General features: G+C 43.8%; 1 protein-coding gene across 1 annotated transcript in view; it reads right to left on the bottom strand.

Moving 5' to 3' along the window:
* Positions 1-23,130, bottom strand: part of LOC126204271 (odorant receptor 46a-like) — an 86,577-nt gene that overhangs the window by 28,229 nt on the left and 35,218 nt on the right. The window contains exons 3-4 of the mRNA XM_049938660.1: positions 16,202-16,668; positions 2,996-3,095 (exon numbers count right to left, since the gene is read on the bottom strand). Coding sequence (XP_049794617.1) covers positions 2,996-3,095; positions 16,202-16,668 — 567 coding nt within the window. The remainder of the gene's footprint in view (positions 1-2,995; positions 3,096-16,201; positions 16,669-23,130) is intronic.

The following is a 23,130-nucleotide window of genomic DNA, read 5'->3' as shown; positions in this document are numbered from 1 at the left end:
TCTGGGCAACCACTGGTCATTTCCGCTTTTATCGTACATAATAATAGCAAATATAACACAGCTGGATTTAGTTGTCAACAAATGACTGAAATTACTCAGTTTAGTTCTTTTATTTTTCCACGTTTTCAATGAAAACACGGTTTTTTGTAACCGCTTTTATTCGCTGATCACGGTCACTTTCGTCAGCACATTTACTGCCTGCGCTATGCAGTGAGCCATCACTTCATATTCGTTTGTGAAATCAGTTAGGCGTTGTTCCATCTGGAAACGTTAGTGCATCTAAGCTTTGATATTTTTTCTTCAATTTTATAGTCACGTAGAAAATTCACACAACCCGCTTTTAGTTTGTTAGTAACACACAAAACTACGCAGTCGCGATTTTTTATTCCTCTACATATTCAATGAAAACTTTTATTTTTAATTGCTTTTCTTAAACACGATCATTTTTATATAATCACAATTACTGGTCCTGTTCTTCTGTATCTAATCCTTCGACAATCAATTGTACAATAAATTGTCTGACTCTGTCAACCCAGGGTTTGGTAACCACTGGCATTTGTCTCTTCTATTGTAAATAATTGTAGCTTATTGTAATATTATTAACAGTACACGATAACAACCAGAACAGATGATTCGCTCATTTACATTTGTAATATCAATGTGTTTTCGGTAATTATATTATTCATAACATACGATAGTTTTGTGAGATTTTAATTATCATTCCTGAGTATTTTGTAACTTATTTTACAGTTACCTACTTACGGTCAAATGCGTCAAAAGAGGGTACAGTTTGGTGTATGGTATGTTATCTGATCCATTGTCACTGTGCATAGTTGTATTGAAAACCTATGCTAGTACCTATTTTCAGTTGTCTGGATTAATTATGTAGTGGATTTTATTGTTTATTAGTCCTATACTTGTACATAAACTTGTACATAATAGTAGAAAGTCAAACACAGCTAGATTCTAATTGTCAAGAGATGGCTGAAACTATCCAGTTGATTATTTTAGCACTCCACATTTCAGAGACAACAAGTTTTCTGATAATCGTTTTTATTCGTTGCTCACGGTCACTTTGTATGAGAACATTTACGGCTTTTTCACTCTGTTGCGTGCAGTTACTTCACATTTGTAAGTGGTTACTCACTGTTCTATCCATCTAAGTAAATGTAACCTGGTGAAAGCTTTGGAATCTGTTCCTTTGTTGTACAGACATGTAGCAAATTAACCACAGCTCAATTTTCGTTTTGTTAGCAACGCGCAAAAACTACTCAGTTCAGATACTTTCAGTTCTTTTACGATTTATATGACAAGACGCTGTTTGTTGTAACGTCTTTTATTCTGTTGTCATGATCACTTTGTATGATCATATTTACGGATTCGATTAAATAATAAGTCGTAAGGCGTCATCAATCTGATGATGATATGGCTTTGTGTAACTACTGATGTATGTTCTCTTTCATTGTAAATAATCCTAGCTAACTTAAAACAGTTCGATTGTAATTAACAGCGTACGATAACCATCAGTTTGGTTACATTAGCTCTTTTATATTTTCAAAGACAACGCATCTGTCGCAAATGACTTCTGTGAGATCAGGGTAGAGGAAACAGAGGATATCCAAAGAAGAGCAGTATGTTTCGTTACAGGTTCATTTACTAAGAGTGAAAGCGTTAGGAGATGCTCAGCCAGTTCCATGGGCAAATGCTGCAAGAGAGGCATTACGCATCACGGTGTGGTTTACTGTTAAAATTCAGAGACTGTTCGATCTGAGAAAGGTCAACCGATATATTCCTTCCCTCTACGTGTCTCCGAGAAGACCATTAAGGCAAAAGTAGAGAAATTCAAGCTCAACCGAAGGGTTTCCAACAAACATTCTTCCCTGGGACTATTAGCGACTGGAACAACAAAGGGACTATGTGACAGTGGTACATAACGTCTTTCCGCGCAGTAGAGATGACGATGTAAACCGAAATCTTCCTTGTTTTGCTTGCAACTGGGCTAACCCATTATAAGGTCATGACCTCACCCTTATTAGTTTCTTCGTTTTTAAATGAAGCACATGATTTCTAAAACAAATGTATGTCATTATACAGTTTTTGATGTTGCTGAGCAACAGTCATACAATATTTTTTAAAGGAACGCTCCCCATTTGATCATTTTATTATTTATTTAAGTTCAACCCAGGGTTCGGGGTCTTATGCCATTTTCAAGTATTTGATTTTATGTCTTTAACATATATTGCAACAGAATTAACATCTTGTCAAGTTCAGAGCTGCCGTAACTTAAGAAAAATATTAGCTCCCCGCGAAATGCCAGATGTAAAATGACCATCTTGTAAGATATCAGTAAATAATCATGGGAGGACATCATATTTAATAAAAACAGGCTTACATTGGTAAATAAAATTTTTCTTATTTACTGATCTGTTACAAGATGGTGATTTTACGTCTGGCATTTGTAGGGCGTCAGTATTTTTCTTAATTTATGGCCAACTTTGAGCTCGACAACATGTTAAATGCCATGCAGTATATGTTAAAGACATAAAATCAAATTATTGAAAATGGCATAAAAGATCAAAACATGGGTTGTACTTAAATAAACAACAAAACAGTCATATGTCGGTGTGTTCCTTTAAAAAAATGTTTGTCAGTTTGTTCATTAATCTCTCACCCTCGCTCACTCTCTGTCTCTCTATCCGTCTGTCTTCCCTCATTTTTCTCTCTAACATGTTGCATTTCTATTATTTTCTGTTTCTCTGAGTACCGAAGATCTACATGTCAGTACGTATTAATAGCTCTGACTCCGTTTATATGCTGTTTAAGAAACTTATTGTATAGGAAGTACAATGTCTGCTGTGAACAGTTTCACTAAAAAGTGTATCGTAGTAGTAACAGATGTATTTATTGCCACCGTTTCTCTCCAGGCTTTGTTATGCATAGTCAGTTGGCGCCTGTTGTACATCATCGTTACCTTCGTGGACCAAATGATACTCACCACAGCTGTAGCCATGATTTGGAAGCAGATGGAGACCGTGTTGCAGAAGAGGAGCACCGAAGTCGCACGACTCAGCAACTTCTGCAGCAAGCTGACACATCTGAAAAGAGACCAGAAAAACATAAATTATTACGGTGTTTAACTATACATGATATTTCTCATTTTACGGGTAACTTGCCTTGCCATCACTGACAAGTACCTTATGCCCATTTTCTTAACTCATTTTCAAATACAGTTTATTAAATAAACAGTGTTTCTGTCTGTATAAAGTATTTTGTTGTAATTGTATTAAGAAAGTTACGCAAAAACTGTGAAAGGCACTGAATGATTCAGAAAAGAAATACTCCACTTATGAGCTAGAAGCATTAGAGAGTTTCTTAGGAAAGTTCGCTATTATTTAGGATATCGAAACTTTACCTTAGAGACAGACAACCAAGTCCTCAGCTGGATTCTAGCTAGGCAACAGAAAACTGGGCATATTGCCAGGCGAGTAATCTGGATTGGAACCTTCAGATTTGTGGTGCACAACGTAAAGAGGCTGGATAATTTGGTGGCAGATAGAGTGAGCCACATGTTAGATTGGCGTGATGATAAGCCAGCAAATGATCAGGCCGCAAAAGATCGAGGTCATGTTCCTTAGATGAGTCTGATTTGAATGCGATTTCCTCAAATACTCCGTGATATCAGGGAATTTCAACATCAGGCTGACTGGCTGACTGACGGAAGTTAACGACAAATGAGAGAGAAATGAGCAGATAATGCCTTATGTCTTAAGAGAAAAGATCATCAGTTATTAGTTCCGGGCTAATAGTGAATATAATGTAGTTGTTCCAAAGAGCTGTCTCCTTTGCTTTTTCGATATTTTCACGAATCACAAGAAGGGGTAGGCGGAGGGTATTTAGGCATATAAATATGAAATTATGAAAAAATTTGGCAGAAGTTAATATGGAATTTTGGAAGACGTATTTGGATTTTGTAGGTCCTTTGACTAGATCAAAGCTCGGTAATCGCTACGTTCTGGTTTATGTCGATGCATTTACGCGTTTTGTGTGGCTGCTACCTACTAAGGTTTCTACTGCTCAAGTAATTGACAATGCTAAATCTTTTATGGCCCATAGTTTTAAACAATGCTGCCTAAGTGCGGGAACTCAAATGGAGAATGTTAGAGGTAATCAGTATAGACTGTTGCGTCCATTCATCCACACTTCAGTAGCTGACCGTGTAGTGTCGGCAGACTTGCCAACACTACGCACACTAATTGAAAGAGGCGGCCAAGATGCACGCGCTAACTCACGAAGGATGGAGTGACGTCTGAAACAGGAGACTTAATGAATGTGATAAAGAAAATACGTATCTTTGGAATATACTTAACTTTTAATCAATACTTGTGATACATCTCTCTTGACTATACAAATGAGACTCGTAAGATACATGCACTGTGACAATTGGCGCCTTGCTAAGTCGTAGCCATTAACTTAGCTGAAGGCTATTCTAACTGTCTCTCGGCAAATGAGAGAAATGGCTTCGTCCGTATAGTCGCTAGCAACGTCGTCGTACAACTGGGGCGAGTGCTAGTCCGTCTCTCTAGACCTGCCGTGTGGTGGCGCTCGGTCTGCGATCACACAGTGGCGACACGCGGGTCCGACATGTACTAATGGACCGCGGCCGATTTAAGCTACCACCTAGCAAGTGTGGTGTCTGGCAGTGACACCACAGACCGACTGCCCAGAGGAAAATAAACACTAATGGCTTGCTTGTACCATGCATATTTGACGCTTCTCACCAACCTAAAACCATACTACTCGTAATAGCTATAATTTTTAGTGTGCAAATGAAGAAAATATTTAAGTAATGTTGGTCATTCATCACTAGACATATCTGCACTTGTATCTCTTTTATCACCCTGAGCGCATTAATAAGAACTTGAAGTCTGCCTTTATAGCTTATGATAGCAGCGTGGAATTTAATAATGTCCGTTATAGAAGCCAGCAATGTATCCCCGCTATTTGCTCTTGGGTTCTTGAGTCGGTGCTCCACTTTGTAGCTTTTGGCCAATTGATAACGTTTTGCCTCAGAGCAGAAATTTTCAAGAAGTAGCCACTCAGTGGAGAAGGGCTAAGAGGAAGATTAAAGGACCACATCAAGAGGAAACTAAACGGTAAAACATGGGCCGGCCATCCAATATCTACCGAGTTGGGAGCAACGATTTTGTCTGGAACTGTTTGGTTATTAGTAAAGCCACTGAAATTAATCACCGAAAAGCTTCTGTCCAAGCTCAAAAGTCCATTCCAAATTAGCAAGTTTCCAACTCCAGCAACAGTTTTGTTGAAACTTCCTGGCAGATTAAAACTGTGTCCCGAGTTCGAGTCTCGGTCCGGCACACAGTTTGAATCTGCCAGGAAGTTTCATATCAGCGCACACTCCGCTGTGGAGTGAAAATTTAATTCTAGAAACATCCTCCAGGCTGTGGCTAACGCATGTCTCCGCAATATCCTTTCTTCCAGGAGTGCTAGTTCTGCAAGTTTCGCAGGAGAGCTTCTGTGAAGTTTGGAAGGTACGAGACGAGGTACTGGCGGAATTAAAGCTGTGAGGACGGGGCGTGGGTCGTGCTTGGGTAGCTCAGTTGGTAGAGCACTTGCCTGTGAAAGGCAAAGGTCCCGAGTTTGAGTCTCGGTCCGGCACACAGTTTTAATCTGCCAGGAAGTTTCATATCAGCGCACACTTCGCTGTAGAGTGAAAATTTCATTCTAGAAACAGTTTTGTTGATTCACACTGGAAGAGAAGCGAGAGCTCACTTTTCCCAAATAAAGCTGGTTCTCGAGACTGATCTGATCGTTTAGCCTTATGTAATCAAATCGGGAGGGTGTAAGTGTCAAGGGTGACACTGTTTTTGTTTATGTAACAAGTTTAGCACAACAGTAGGTCTGTGGGTCGCTGGTAAGATCTGGTGTATGGTCCCTCTGGCGACAATGTGGCTCTGAGCCTTGTCAAGGAAGTTCACTGTGAACCAAGTTCAGGGCTACTGTCAGCGGAGCGCTTGAGGCAACGGGTGTCATCAGTAGAGACGTGTCCGGCTGAGTTCTCAGAGTACTAAATCGACGTTATGGAAAGTGTGACTCCAGAGTGCTGAATGTATAAATGCGGCTCATAATTCTGGCATTTTGGACACGGTGCGTCATTGGGTAACCCACAAGTAAATGTCATGGGCATGTGCTCATAAAGATAGATTTTCGGTCAGATACTGTAAGCTGGTGTTTCGCTAATGCCGCCCTCACTTACCTGTAGGGATTAAACCGTTCTATTTGAATGCAAACTTATTTATTTCTTTGTAAAATGAACTGGTCGTCAGTAATCAGGTAAAATGCGCAGCGAATAAAGTTTTCGTTGCATGTAAAAGGGTGCAACTACTCGGAATCAACTGTTGTTTTAAGTGACTTATGGAAGTGTTTCCAGTGGCCAGTGGGTAGTGATAAAAACTTACTGCGCGACTCTGGAAGAGGTTTTTAAAATATTTAAGCTATTAACGACACACGAGAGGCGCACGTTAAATTGAGGTTGTAGAATGCTGTGGTGTCTTGTGTCTAACACTGAAGTGTTTCAGGCACACCTTCGAGTAATGCCTAATTTTGGTGTAAACTACACTCCTGGAAATGGAAAAAAGAACACATTGACACCGGTGTGTCAGACCCACCATACTTTCTCCGGACACTGCGAGAGGGCTGTACAAGCAATGATCATACGCATGGCACAGCGGACACACCAGGAACCGCGGTGTTGGCCGTCGAATGGCGCTAGCTGCGCAGCATTTGTGCACCGCCGCCGTCAGTGTCAGCCAGTTTGCCGTGGCATACGGACCTCCATCGCAGTCTTTAACACTGGTAGCATGCCGCGACAGCGTGGACGTGAACCGTATGTGCAGTTGACGGACTTTGAGCGAGGGCGTATAGTGGGCATGCGGGAGGCCGGGTGGACGTACCGCCGAATTGCTCAACACGTGGGGCGTGATGTCTCCACAGTACATCGATGTTGTCGCCAGTGGTCGGCGGAAGGTGCACGTACCCGTCGACCTGGGACCGGACCGCAGCGACGCACGGATGCACGCCAAGACCGTAGGATCCTACGCAGTGCCGTAGGGGACCGCACCGCCACTTCCCAGCAAATTAGGGCCACTGTTGCTCCTGGGGTATCGGCGAGGACCATTCGCAACCGTCTCCATGAAGCTGGGCTACGGTCCCGCACACCGTTAGGCCGTCTTCCGCTCACGCCCCAACATCGTGCAGCCCGCCTGCAGTGGTGTCGCGACAGGCGTGAATGGAGGGACGAATGGAGACGAGTCGTCTTCAGCGATGAGAGTCGCTTCTGCCTTGGTGCCAATGATGGTCGTATGCGTGTTTGGCGCCGTGCAGGTGAGCGCCACAATCAGGACTGCATACGACCGAGGCACACAGGGCCAACACCCGGCATCATGGTGTGGGGAGCGATCTCCTACACTGGCCGTACACCACTGGTGATCGTCGAGGGGACACTGAATAGTGCACGGTACATCCAAACCGTCATCGAACCCATCGTTCTACCATTCCTAGACCGGCAAGGGAACTTGCTGTTCCAACAGGACAATGCACGTCCGCATGTATCCCGTGCCACCCAACGTGCTCTGGAAGGTGTAAGTCAACTACCCTGGCCAGCAAGATCTCCGGATCTGTCCCCCATTGAGCATGTTTGGGACTGGATGAAGCGTCGTCTCACGCGGTCTGCACGTCCAGCACGAACGCTGGTCCAGCTGAGGCGCCAGGTGGAAATGGCATGGCAAGCCGTTCCACAGGACTACATCCAGCATCTCTACGATCGTCTCCATGGGAGAATAGCAGCCTGCATTGCTGCGAAAGGTGGATATACACTGTACTAGTGGCGACATTGTGCATGCTCTGTTGCCTGTGTCTATGTGCCTGTGGTTCTGTCAGTGTGATCATGTGATGTATCTGACCCCAGGAATGTGTCAATAAAGTTTCCCCTTCCTAGGACAATGAATTCACGGTGTTCTTATTTCAATTTCCAGGAGTGTATATGCACGGATGATGATTAATTGTTCAACCATTATGATGTAACCAGTTGGCAGGTGTAATGGAACCAGGTGGATGTTTCATTGCAGTTACGTTTGAACAAAATTTTCTAGAATCCAAACTCCATCGAAGTCATTCTCGAACTAAATGTTTGATTTTTAACATTGTGTTATACATTGAAGAGCCAAGGAAACTGCTACACCTGCCTAATATCGTGTAGAGCTCCCGCGAGCACGCAGAAATGCCGCAACACGACGTGGCGTGGACTCGACTAATTTCTGAAATAGTGATGAAGGGAACTGACACCATGAATTCGTAAGAGTACGAGGGGATGGAGATCTCTTCTGAGCAGCACGTTGCTAGACATCCTATAAATGCTCAATAATGTTCATTTCTGGGGAGTTTGGTGGTCAGTGTTTAAAATCAGAAGAGTGTTCCTGGAGCCACTCTGTAGCAATGCTGCACGTGTGGGGTGTCGCATTGTCCTGCTGGAATTTCCGAAGTATGTCGGAATGCACAGTGGACATGAATGGTGATCAGTCACCTATCAAAGTTGTATCTAGACGTATCATGGGTTCCGTATCACTCCAACTGCACACGCTCCACACCATTACATCCATACCCGTGGACGTCCATCCACTCGATACAATTTGAAACGAGACCCGTCCGACCTGGCAACATGTTTCCAATGTCGTTGCTGACGAGCCCAGGCAAGGCGTAAAGCTTTTTGGCGTGCTGTCATCAAGGGTACGCGAGTGGGCCTTCGGCTCCGAAAGCCCATATCGATGATGTTTCGTTGAACGGTTCTCACTCTGACGCTTGTTGATGACCGAGCATTGAAATCTGCAGCAATTTGCGGAAGGGTCCCGCTGAACGATTCTCTTCAGTGGTCGTTGGTCCCGTTCTTGCAGGATCTTTTTCCGGCCGCAGCGATGTCGGAGATTTTATGTTTTACCGGATTCCTGATATTCAGTCATGAAATGCTAGTACAGGAAAAATCCCTTTTCATCGCTTCCTGTGTCCCATAGCTCGTGCGCCGACTGTAACGCCACGTTCAAACTCACTTAAATCTTGATAACCTACCACTGAAGCAGCAGTAACCGATCTAACAACTGCGCCAGGCACTTGTCTTGTATAGGCGTTACCGACCGCAGTGCCGTCTTCTGCCTGTTAACATATCTCTGTATTTGAATATTCATGCCTATACCGGTTTCTTTGGCGCGTCAGTGTATAATTGTCAGCTTCCGTAATCGTTCGGAAGTTCTGTTTTAAATATTGGTTTCGCTACCATTAAGCTGTATTTTAAAAGTGATACTGTTTTGAGAGTTGTTAAGAGGTTTATGCCTTTGATCTTCTTTTTGTTTACTAGACATTTTGTGGCATAATTGTAAGTGTTGAAGCTGTTCGTCACTTGCCCTCGTTTTACATTTCGAGACTAAACATTATTATTGCGATCTGTTATGTCTAAAGGTTTTTATTTAAATAAATTTACAAATTTTTGAAAATTTGTAATTCAAGTCAGTAATCCGTCCGAGCCTTCCATCATACTGTCATAAGAGTGGAAAAGAAAGTATATGACAGCGTCGAAAGCAACCCCCTCGAGAAAAGATATTCTCGCAGTACCGGTGAAAATCGTACGGGGAAATGTCTCAGTGCCACTAAGGCACAGCACACGATACGAAGTTGTAAACAGGACGATGCCGACCAATGAAAAATTGCAGGCAAACACATGATCGGGACAGATGGCTGCGACCCGAGCAGTGAACTAGACGCTCTGGAGCACGGGGTTTTGGGTCAAATTGTCTTAGAGACGTTTGTCAGACTAATAAATAAATTTCCAGTCTCATCAACAACATCTGGCCGAATCACTATGATGCAACAATAACCACAGAACCGGTACACATATTAGTTACAGTCTGGAAACAAATATTATGGAGGTAAGGACCACCAGCCCCTATTGGGGTGAGCGTGATTATGTGCAGAGACGAGGCAGAAGGAGGAGATGGGAACAGATATCGTGGGAGGAGATGGATATAAAACGGAAAGAGATGGATGGAAAGAGGGGGTGAAAGGATGGAGAGAGGGGAAGGAAGAGATGAACACACAGGGGGAGGAGGAAATGGACAGTTTGTTTCATAAAGGAGAACTACACACACTATCATCTGAACTCCATTTTGTGTATCGCAACATTCAGTTTGCTACCAGAATGAAATTTTCTCTCTGCAGTGGAGTGTGTGCTGATATGGAACTTGTTGGCAGATTAAAACTTTGTACTGGGCCGAGACTCGAACTCGAGACCTTTGCCTTTCGCGGGCAAGTGGTCTCTATCAACTGAGTTACCCAAGCACGACTCACAACCCGTCCTCACGGCTTCAATTCCGCCAGTACCTCGTCTCCTCCCTTCCAAACTTCAGTTCACAGGAGAACTTCTGTGACTGGAGCGAGGTGGCACCGATGCAGGACTGCTCCTCACCTGCTTTCGCTGGGTTCCCGGTAGAACTTCATCAAACCGGCTGTGAAGCAGGTGACTGTGCTATGGCCCGATTACATCCACATTCTTTTTAATTCTATCCTAAAATTTAAAATGAAACGGTGCGCTGTTGTATTGAAAAAGTTTGCTGAGTGATGAGACAAGGGCTACAGGGTGTGGTAAACTGCTTTTATTAAACGGCATACATGAGAATATCACCTTCACGATGGAAGTAGAAGAGAATGGCTGTATTCCATTCCTGGACATACTGATCAGGAAGAAAGCAGATGGCACGCTGGGCCATTCAGTATATAGAAAAAAGACGCACAGAGACCTGTACCTCCATGCAACCAGCTGCCACCATCCGGCGCAACGCCAGTCAGTACTGACCACCTTGGTACATAGGGCGCACGTCATTTGTGACAAAGAAAGCCTCTCAGACGAATTACACCACATAAGAGAGGTATTTCGAAAAACGGGTACAGTGAAACACAGATTGGCAGGGCCTTCAAGAGGAGACAGGATGACAAATTTCAGGAAGAGAAAGTTAACAAGAAACTCGCCTTTCTTCCATATTTGGGGCCCACATCAGCCAAAATCGGGAGGCTATTAAGAAAATCAAACATAAATACCGTCTTCCAACCACCGCCGAAGACGAAAGAGCTGCTGTGCTCAGGTAAAGACCCACTCAAACTAAACACACCTGGTATATACAGCATTGCCTGCGAATGTGGTGAGCAGTACATTGGTCAAACGCAGCGCTGCATCTCTAAAAGGTGCGAGGAACACATCAGGCATGTTCGACTTGAACAGATAGAGAAATCTGCTGTAGCTGAACATAGCATCAAAGAAAACCACACCTTTGATTTCGAAAACACCAGGGTGCTGTGCCGAGCCGGGAGCTATTGGGATAGCGTCATTAAAGAATCAATAGAAACACGGGTCCACGAGAATCTTGTGAACAGGGACGAAGGCTATCAACTGAGCGCGGCCTGGAATCCAGCATTAGCCACAATACGCTAGGAACGCAACAAGAACCGTCCAGCTCACGAGACGCGATCAGAATGCTCTGACGGAGACACGAACGGCGCACCCGCTTCCCCCTCCACCCCGCCCGCCGGCTCCTCTGGTGGGGGTACACCGCAGGTATACAGGGATCGGCATCCGCAAAGTCTAGGCACTTCGCCAGAAGATGATGAGTATGTCACTCGTCGAAACGTCGCAGTTTGAAGACACCGCCACCCGGCTGGAAGCCCGAGAACTCTTCGCCAGCTGTATACGCCGGGAAAGCATACATTCACATTTGCTTTTATTAACTTTTTGGAAAATCTGTTCCCTGTTAAGGACGCCTGATGCACCTCGCAGATGCAAGCTGCCAGGAACTATACGGAAGATGCGTAAGCGCTGTAGGCGATGAACAATGAGCCAGACGACGCGCTGTCTACTGATGCTCTTGCCGTGCCGAAAGCAGTTTATCATTTCCTTGGTCCAGTGTTCCATGAGTGATTATTCTTTGGTGGCTTGAAGTTAATGTAGTATGCAAAGAGAGAAGCGAACGGTGCATAACAGTCACGGAACGAGAAAGTTGCGTGAGTGTTTCAAATTCAACGATCATACGGACCCTATCTTTTAAAAGCAGGGGCCGTTCTCTGGATAGTGTGGGGGATTGATATGACAGAGAAAGAGACAGCTACAGACAGGAATGAGAAAGGTAGAACGGGAGGGAGAGATTTTTGGTTGGACACTTCTAAACTCAACGAATCCATCGCCCCCCCCCCCCCCCCCCCCACACGCCCTTATGACAGGGAAGTCTTTTCTCTGGCAGTGGTCTTTTCCAAACACTAAACACTTCTTGCTGAACTGTGTAGATTAGTGGACGTGCACACAAGGTTATTTCTGCCTGGTATGAGGGGAAATTTGCCATTTTAAATTGCGTTTACTTCAGCTCAGTTACGATAGCGACGCAGTTTGCGGTGTTATTACATTTCACACGGGGAGTTGGACTCGCTCTCCGTGCGGCAATGATACTTCTCTGCTTTGTCATCACTGTTTTACAATAGGGAATGGTAAATAATAGAAAAGCATATTTTACATGTCCACCTATGAGGAATACGAGAGAGTAATATTTTTCCTTCATCGCTAATGATTATACCAGTTCCTCCCCAGTCGAGTATGTCTTTGAATCTTGAACAGGTGCATGTTAGAAGACCACTCGCTGTTGTTATAGCGTCCTGATTGTAACTGTAAATATGCGTGTTGAACCAGTTAACTTTATCTTGAGAAATAAAAAATTCACCGTAGAATGCAGGCTTTCACGGCCAATTATTTGCATTACTGCTGACATTTGTTTCAAGGGCATAAGGCCGTAATGCAAAGCACAGTTCTCTGCCTAACGTTTCGTCTTCCGATGTTGAAGACACCTTTAGAGGTTTCAACAACTCAGAAAGCAGCTGCAGTTCAAATAAGCTCAGAAAGTCGAACTGTTTATATGTAAGCACGCAAACGTTCGTTCGTGACGCATAAATCAGCTGTAGCAGATTATGCACTGGAACAAGTGGTTTAAGCAAGAGCTAATAATTAGGGGATGGCGGGGCAAGATGGGGAAGCTAAACCCTTACAAAAGGGACAAAAATAAACAAATTCAAGTAGGTTTGATTACCATTTGTTTACTTAACCATTGAATTACAATAGCATGCAAAGAAACCTGCAAACTTGTTACATTTAGTTAGAAATATCTCGATTTGAAACAGAAACTACCTATTGCCCGGCTTGCCCCATATGCAGGGTAAGATGGGGAACTAGCATGAATTCATCTCTAAAGCTTAAATAAGGACTGGAATAACGAAATAATGTGACGATAAGGTTTCGAAACATGGTTCTGCGAATTGTAGAATCAGGTATTACGTTTTATTTAGGCCTCTTACTTTCACATAGTACACAAGTGTGGACAGCCTCGTCATCATCACTTTCTGTCCCTGCACAAGTGTCGTGGGCACCCCGACGCTGAAAAACAGATTTCTGTCGCACGTTGAACTGTCGAGCAGCCATGAAAGAACCCATATGACCTTCTATAACAGCATTTACAGCGCCTTCCATTGACTCCAATGACCAATCTTGCCTAGACGTTTGTCACCGATACTTGCGAACCATCTGAAATAAAACACGTGGAACGTACTATTGAGTCAGATCATTCCTGGTAATCTATATTATATAGTAAATACCATACTTCCAATAGTCAGTCGTTAAGGCATAGCAAGAATACTGACTTTGCACGTTTTGTGTATTTTTATTCACCATATAGCCTAAGGCATACTTTCTAGTTAATTAGGAAAGTGTTGGAATAACGAATACCATTCTATCTACAATTGTGTTCAACGTATAATGTGCGTGTTCAGAACCCGCAGCGAGGCGATAAGAACGTAATGGTTGAACAAATAGTAGGGGTAAGGAGGGGAAGCTCCCCATCTTGCCCCACCCCGTCTTGCCCCCTACCATGCTGTCAGGTTATGTTACGCCTACATGAACACTATGTAGTGTACATTGACTACTGGCACAGCAGTTTACTGTTAATAAGACGTACTGTTCAGTGCTATTTATACAGTGTGGGCAAATGTTCACTAAACACATGTTTTAGGACCTCGAAAGGTATAAAACATTGCAAATCAGTATAACAATTGTACTTCCCTTGCAAAGCTCACAGAAACCGCCGCGGAACTAAGGTTCAGCAATGTCAACACACTGGGACCTGTGTACTGATGATGTTGACGTAGCTATCCACAGATGGCAGCACTCTAACTGTAGCTTATAGCCCTTCCCCGTCTTACCCCACCTCCCCGTCTTGCCCCGCCTCCCCTTACTTAGCTAGGATGTACACAGAGGACATAAAAATTTAAAAACACACAAACAGCTTTAAAGGAGAAGGATTAAAATTAGCCAGTTGTCTACATCAGTGGTAAACAGAACACACAGCATCGACTTTTCCCCAAGACACTTTCCAACATCTGTTTGTTAATAAGTCGGTATTTCTTTCCGCGACATTGGATTATTCTTTACTGGAGCGTGATTTAATTCATTCTAATAACTGACGCAACAGGCAGAGTTGCTCATGTAAGGGTGGAAAGCAAAAGAAAAGAGAGATGGCTAACTAGTAATAGCACACTTTCATTTTCAGCGACCTTCTGCCAAGCTAATAAACAGAGAACAATTGGGCTGCTTTGAATAAGACTTTCCTTTTACTGGCAGATGCTTGTGATATTTTACTAAACTTATTTTAAAAATGGGTGCAGTGTGTCTTTCTCTGTTTTATTTAATGATTGCTACGTAGAGTTGTCCGAGTTTTTTACTTTTACAACTAACGTGGAGTACTCTCGACTTATCACACGCCAGGAGGGGCAGAACTTTATTTTCGTACGAAGTTGGTTCATTTAAATGTAATCAGATTGCATATTTCACGGCCACAGTGGGATTTTCTTTTAGTATATCAGGAGAGATTTATATTAGACTTCTACCAGGCATGTTTACCCGGAGCAAAAACCTTTATACTTTTTCGATACGGAGACTCGTGCAATAAAACTCAGTTATCCACTAAAATAGCAAACGCGTAACAACTGGAAATACTTGCACGTTGGTCTTTCGTTTCTTCCTTTTGTTTATTAAGTAGATTTTTAAAATTTCATCGTTTTCAATACTTAATGCAGTTGTGACTGTCCAAGAGCATCAAACGTTAAAAGAAGAAATGAATAAATAACTGCAAGACTCTAGGTAGTATCAGACCTAATTACTGTGCTGCTCGATTACTGAGATGGGATTGCACAAAAATTCTTGACTAGATAAGACTGACCAATGCGTTTTAGCTTAAAAATGGCAAGTCATGTCGCGCTGACACTCGATCCGTCAGCTTAGATGCATATGTGGCAACGTCAGCAAAAAAGGAATATATATATATATATATATATATATAAAGTTGACAAACAAGAATAACTCGAAAAATAATCTTTACACGAAAAAATGTGTAGAATCCAAAGTTGATTATTTGCTGGTGCTAATGTTAGCCCGCCACCGCAGCCCCCTGGGGGTGGGGCTGGAGGCAACTTTAAAATTTCAAATGGGAAGCCCCATTTCATATTGCAGCATCAGATTCTACATGAAAACTACGAACATTTTGCCTTAAACATTTGTTTTCATTCATGGTACTTTGCGTTGTCATTCACGACAATCCATGTTCTCATTTGTGCGTGGAAAATGATTACGGATAAATAAAAAGTACTTATTTACTTCGTAAATTTTGATTCGCTAAAACTAAAACCCTCCCTCTCTCCACATTGTGCGGGCTTTGAGAGACAGGAATTAGTTTTACAAACGTTGACCCAAATATTAATTTTTCCGCAGATTCGGGTAAGTTTCGTTTGAGTCAATATTTGTAAAACTCTAATTCCCATAGGGGGCTGGGATGGCGGGCTACTTTTAGCACCAGTAGATGTCTCCCTCGAAAATAATCAACTTTGGATTCTCCACATTTCTTCGTGTGAAGCTTATTTTTCCAGTTATTTTGTTTTATCAACTTAAAATTTATTTGAAAGAAATCACTCTTACAATATTCTGTAAGGGAGCCTTATGCTTCTGTTTATGGATTTTAAGGATGACGATAGCAACAAGAGATTCTAAAACGTGCCTTACCTGATAATCATTTGATGGTGTTTTATGTTGTCGACCAATTGTTGATACATTTCGTCAGGTGTATATCTACTTCGAGACATGGTGGTGATTGAGGACCCAAACCGTTCTTGAACCACCAAAGACGATGGGGACGCCGGCGACACCTGGACACGAGTGGCCCCCGGCACACCCTGTCCAACGTCCGCTGCGGTGGCGGCGAGCCTGTCGTTGAGGACGGCGAGTTCCGCGGCCACCTGCAGTATGAGCGCTATGAGGGAGCCGTCCACCAGCACCGTGGTTTCGGAGACGGTCCAGCCGAAGGCCAGCTGCAGGCAGTACAGCGTCTCGTAGGCCGGCGAGGCCCGCGTGTCGAGCGGCAGCCACAGGGGGATCACCAGGTCCCTGCTGGCCAGGGACGCGCTCCCAGCCGCCACGATCCTGATGATGGGGGCCACACTCCAGTAGGCCGAGTTCATCCGGTAAGTCACCTGCAAAAGGCGGCGCATTCTCGCAGAGTGATAAGAATAATGCTAGCAGTTCAATCACCGTTACAATACACTAGAATATACAGATCAAACAACTCCGAATGTAGCAATGGTAGGTAAGTGCGAGAACTTGCATGCATCGAAGTTGCTGCCAAGAATAACATACAGAAGAACGGAACAGAAAATTGAGGATGCGTTAGTAGACGATCAGGTTGGCTTTCGGGAAGGTAACGGCACCAGAGCGGTAGTTCTGAAGTTGCGATTGGTGATGGAAACAAAACTTAAGAAAAATCAAGACACGTTAACAGGATCTGTCAACCTGGAAAACGCTTTCTACGATATAAATTGGTGCAAGACGCTGGAAATTCGGAGGAGAATGTGAGCATGCTATAGGGTAAAACGAATAATCTACGCCATTGTATAAAGAAAAAACGTTTACCATTGTTTCCAAAAATCTCGGAAAGTTCTTAACCAATTTACTTCAAACCTTTACACTACTCTGATAAACATTTGCACAGACATAGAGCACGTATGTTTTAATATACACTACTGGCCATTAGGGTTGTTCATCTCCAGCACAAACTTCCAGCGGAAAAACATACATAAAGGAACCTGGGTATCACCAGATGGGAGAACTGTAAATCAAATAGACCATGTTGCCGTTGATTTCAGAGCCAAGAGATGGGTGTTAGACGTTAAGACAGCGCGGGGTGCCGAAGGTGGGAGTGATCATTTCCTGGTCAGAGGCCATTTAAACATACAGTGTAAAGGAAGAACGGGGCCAAAGTTAAAAAGAGTGGAAAGGTACCATGTGGAGAAACTAAAAGATGAGGCAACGAAGACCAGATACCAGTTGCAACTTAGTAACCGCTTTGAAGCACTCAGTGAAGTGGACGCGAATGAGGACCTCGAACTTATGTGGGGAAACATCCAGAGCTCAGTTAAGGATACAGCAAAGGAAACACTCATGGGAAACCCAGTGGGCAAGAAGATTTGGTTTGGAAAGGAATGTGCAGATGCCTTGGAAAGGAGAAAGGAAGCCAGGTACAAATGGCTGAAGGGGACAAATCTGGCACAGGCCAAAGCACAATTTGAGGCGGTCCGAAAGACTACACAAGCAATTCTGAGAAGAGCAAAGAGGAAATACATAAAGAATATCATCACTGAAGCAGAAACAGACTTCGGAGGACAAAAGACGAGGGAAATGTTTCTGAGGGTGAAGTACCTCTGCAAAGGTCACCAGGCCAAGCAGAAATTTGTCAAAGATTCCCGTGATAAGATCCTGACGAACGATAGGGACATAGCTGAGAGATGGAAAGAGTACTTTCGACAGCTGCTAAATTGTGATGAACCCGAACTGCAGTTTGATTTCCAGTACCCAATTACAGCCGATGCAGACTATCCCCCACCTACCCTGGATGAGATAAAAACCAGAATCAGACACCTTAAACAGAATAAGAGTCCAGGTCAAGATGGAATACAGGCTGAAATGATCCTGGCAGGAGGAGAGAAACTTACAGAAAAAATACACCGACTGATACAGGCAATATGGACCAAAGAAGAACTACCAGGAGAATGGAAAGCAGCTCTGATTTGTCCAATACATAAGAAGGGCGACAAACTGAAATGTGACAACTATCGAGGAATCGCCCTGCTTAACGTCTGCTATAAGATCCTGTCCAATTGCCTCATACATAGAATTCAGCCAGTGGCAGAATCGGTGATTGGGGAGTACCAGGGAGGTTTCCAGCCAGGACGGTCAACAGTAGATCGCATCTTCAGTCTCCGGCAACTCACTGAGAAACTGGGTGAATATGTTAAAGATTTGCATATTTTATTCGTTGATTTTAAGAAGGCCTATGATTGCATACATCGCAAGAGCCTGCTCAACTGTTTAAGGGAGTTTGGCATAGCAGAGAAACTCATCAATCTGATAAAGATCTGTCTGAACGAAACACATGCAAAGGTGATGATGGGAAATCGCGTAACTGAGGAATTTGAAATTGTGACAGGACTCAGGCAAGGAGATGGGTTGTCACCTATCCTGTTCAACTTTGCCCTCGAGAAGATCGTACGCGAGACCTTCCAAGAGAACGAAGGGATTGAAATCGAAGGAAAGAGACTGGCATACTTAGCCTATGCAGACGACATCTGTTTACTCTCTAGGTCGGAAGAGGAGTTGGAGCAAATGACCAAAGCACTAAAGAAGGCTGCCAGCAAATTTGGGCTAAACATAAACGAAGCTAAGACAGAGTACCTCGTTATGACGCGTGGTCATTGTCAGACTGCTGATCATCTACAATCACTGCAGGTTGGGGGCCATTCCTACAGGAGAGTGCAAGAATTCAAATACCTAGGGGCACTTTTCACTGAGAACTCGTCATGTGAAGCAGAGATCAATGCCAGAATACAAGCAGGAAACCGATCTTACCACAGCCTAGCACAACTGCTTCGGTCCAAATCTCTCTCCAGACAGTTCAAGATTCGACTGTACAAAACCCTGATCCAGCCTGTTGTTCTATATGGCTGTGAGACATGGAGTATCCGGAAACAGGACTTCCATAAGCTCCTTGTCTTTGAGAGAAAAGTGCTTCGGAAGATCTTCGGTCCGGTTCTGGATGCAGATGCAGGGGAATGGAGGATCAGATACAACCAAGAGCTTGAGGAACTATACCAGCAGCCCAACATAGCAGGAGCTGTCAAAGACAAACGAATGCAGTGGGCCGGCCATATGGCCCGGATGGAGGATCACAGATGGCCTCGGAAGCTCCTGGATTTCACACCTACAGCAAAGAGACCGCCAGGGAGACCCAAGAAGCGTTGGAGGGATGGACTCCATGACGATTTAAAACAAATGTCAATAGATGTGGACGAATGGCGGATAGCAGCAATGGACAGAATACAGTGGAGGAGGAAACTTGTAGATGCGTGCGGTCCACTGGGCCTGATCACGTAGTAGTAGTAGTAGTAGTAGTAGTACTGGCCATTAAAATTGCTACACCACGAAGAAGACGTGCTACAGACGCGAAATTTAACCAACAGGAAGAAGATGCTGTGATATGCAAGTGATCAGCTTTTCAGAGCATTCACACAAGGTTGGAGCCGGTGGCGACACCTACAACGTGCTGACATGAGGAAAGTTTCCAACCGATTTCTCATACACAAACAGCAGTTGACCGGCGTTGCCTGGTGAAACGTTGTTGTGATGCCTCGTGTAAGGAGGAGAAATGCGTACCACCACGTTTCCGACTTTGATAAAAGTCGGATTGTAGCCTATCGCGATTGCGGTTTATCGTATCGCGGCATTGCTGCTTGCGTTGGTCGAGATCCAATGACTGTTAGCAGAAGATGGAATCAGTGGGTTGCGTAGGGTAATACGGAACGCCGTGATGGATCCCAACGGCCTCGTATCACTAGCAGTCGAGATGACAGGCATCTTATCCGCATGGCTGTAACAGATCGTGTAGCCACGTCTCGATCCCTGAGTCAACAGATGGTGACGTTTGCAAGACAACAACCATCTGCACGAACAGTTCGACGACGTTTGGAGCAACATGGACTATCAGCTCGGAGACCGTGGCTGCGGTTACCCTTTATGCTGCATCACAGACAGGAGTGCCTGCGATGGTGTGCTCAACGACTAACCTGGGTGAACGAATGGCAAAACGTCATTTTTTCGGATGAATCCAGGTTCTGTTTAAAGCATCATGATGGTCGCATCCGTGTTTGGCAACATCGCGTTGAACGCACATTGGAAGCGTGTAGTCGTCATCTCCATACTGGCGTATCACCCGGCGTGATGGTATGGGGTACCAGTGGTTACACGTCTCGGTCACCTCTTGTTCGCATTGACGGCACTTTTAACAGGGGACGTTATATTTCAGATGTGTTACGAGCCGTGGCTCTACCCTTCATTCGGTCCCTGCTAAACCCTACATTCCAGCAGGATAATCCACGACCGCATGTTGCAGGTCCTGTACGGGCCTTTCTAGATACAGAAAATGTTCGACTGCTACCCCGGCCAGCACATTCTCCAGATCTCTCACCAATTGAAAACGTCTGGTCAATCGTGGCTGAGCAACTGGCTCGTCACAATACGCCAGTGATTACTCTTGATGAACTGTGGTATCGTGTTGAAGCTGCATGGGCAGCTGTACCTGTACATACTATCCAAGCTGTGTTTGACTCAACGCCCAGGGGTATCAAGGCCGTTATTACGGTCAGAGGTGGTTGTTCTGGATACTGATTTCTCAGGATCTATGCACCCAAAGTGCGTGAAAATGTAATCACATGTCAGTTCTAGTATAATATATCTGTCCAATGAATACCCGTTTATCATCAGCATTTCTTCTTGGTGTAGCAATTTTAATGGCCAGTACTGTATATACTGAGTGATTCAGGATGAATGTCATGATTTGTGAGGTGATTCTACCCATGAATATAAACCGAAAAAGTCCTGTGAACATGTGGCGCATTTCTTACCGTTACTGAATTGGAGCAGGATCAAAACTACACAAATTCATCAACGTATATGAAGACAAATGTGAATATTAACTACCGAAATGCTGTATAGGCACTGTCGTGGGCAGAATGATGGTGGGACAGATCACTAATCCATCCTACAAGAGGTCTGGGGGTTCTCCAACAGATAGCAGTACTGTGACTTCGCACTGAGACAACAGCTGCAAGCGTACCCAGTGTGCAGTCGTGGGTTGGGTCGGCCGTGTACACAAGGTGCTTGAGGGTTGTTTAATTCACAAAATTCATTGTGTGACTGAGTAAGCAGACAACCATTTTGCCGCGAGGGGTAGCCGAGCGGTCTATGGCTCCTTGTCACGGTTCGACCCCCCCCCCCCCCCGGATGAGGATCGAGTGCTCCTAGGGACCGATGACCTCAGCAGTTTGGTCCCATAAGACCTTACCACCAATTTCCAAATTTACAACAATTTTGTGAATGGTGGCTGTACACAGAGACGTTTTGCAATACACTTCGTTTATAGATGATGTTACACACAATGATTTCATGAACACCTGCAATTCTCATAGGTGAGCCATGGGGAACTCACAAGACATTAGGGAAACAAGATTACAAGTTAGGTTCTCAGTGAACGTCGGGTGTGGTAGGACTGACAACCTGTTGATAGGGACTGTGTTCTTGCCATACAACGTGACAGCCGCAGCATATGCACATTTCATGACAGAAGACCTACCTGCACTTTTTGAAGACGTGTCATCAGAGCAACGACAATAAATGTACGTGTAACATGATGGATCATCGATTCACTATACTAGAAAACAATCCCAGTATCTGAATAACACATTTCCTCAAAGTTGGACTGGTCGTACGGGCACATTAAGTGGCCTGCCAGATCACACTACATAACCCCATTAGACTTCTATTTATAGGGATGGTTAAATGGGGACGTATAAATAACGACGTGGGACGCACGCGAAGATCTTGTTGCTCACATCACCGATGGTGTTGCTCGCATTAAAGTCCACAGAAGAGATGTTTGATTTTCAACACAACACACTCTCCGACTCATTGACAAGTGCACTGAGATGGGCGAGGAACTTTTGAACACGTCTTGTATGATAGAACAGTCATGAGTCCCATCATTATTCTGTTCACCACAGCAACATTGTTACCAAAAGTCTCGAAAACTTTGTGGCCGATTTACTTCAAGTTTTTTCACGATGCTCTAATAAACCTTTGGAAAGACGTAGGCTATGTATGTTTTAATGCACTCATATGTATGTAAAATATGGAAACGTTGTTAGCAAATATCTAGAAAAGTTCTTGACCTATTTGCTTTAAACTTTTGACGATACTCTAATAAACATTTGGAAGGACCTTTTTTTTAAACTTTCATGTTAAAAATCGACTTCTAGAAAGAAAATTCTGTGTTTTGCTGTTCTGTGCTGTGAAAATGGCTTTTTCGCTTTCTTTTTGGCAGTCCGTGTTAACTGTGATAACAGGGCGTTTAAACCATTAGACAAATTGTTTCTCTCATATACACATTTTTTTCCTTAAATTCAATTTTTTTTTAAATTGTGTGCACGACAATGTGAAGTTTTGTTTTCTCCTCTGCAGTCGTTTTTAACAGCATTTTAGATTACGATAAACAAGACACAGGGGCACTCTGTTACATACTGCGCAGTTGATTGGTCATCTCACAAGGGAACCTCCCCATCGCACCCCCCTCAGATTTAGTTATACGTTGGCACACTGGATAGGCCTTGAAAAACTAAACACAGATCAATCGAGAAAACAGGAAGAAGTTGTGTGGAACTATGAAAAAAATAAGCAAAATATTCAAACTGAGTAGTCCATGTGCAAGATAGGCAACATAAAGGAGTGTGTGAGCTCAGGAGCGCCGTGGTTTCGTGGTTAGCGTGAGCAGCTGCAGAATAAGAGGTCCTTGGTTCAAGTCTTCCATTGGGTGAAAAGTTTACTTTCTTTAT

This window comes from Schistocerca nitens, chromosome 9, assembly GCF_023898315.1.
Source record: "Schistocerca nitens isolate TAMUIC-IGC-003100 chromosome 9, iqSchNite1.1, whole genome shotgun sequence".
In the NCBI taxonomy this organism is placed as follows: domain Eukaryota; kingdom Metazoa; phylum Arthropoda; class Insecta; order Orthoptera; family Acrididae; genus Schistocerca; species Schistocerca nitens.
Note: the sequence above shows the minus strand (reverse complement) of the source record. Positions and strands in the feature narration are given on the sequence as shown.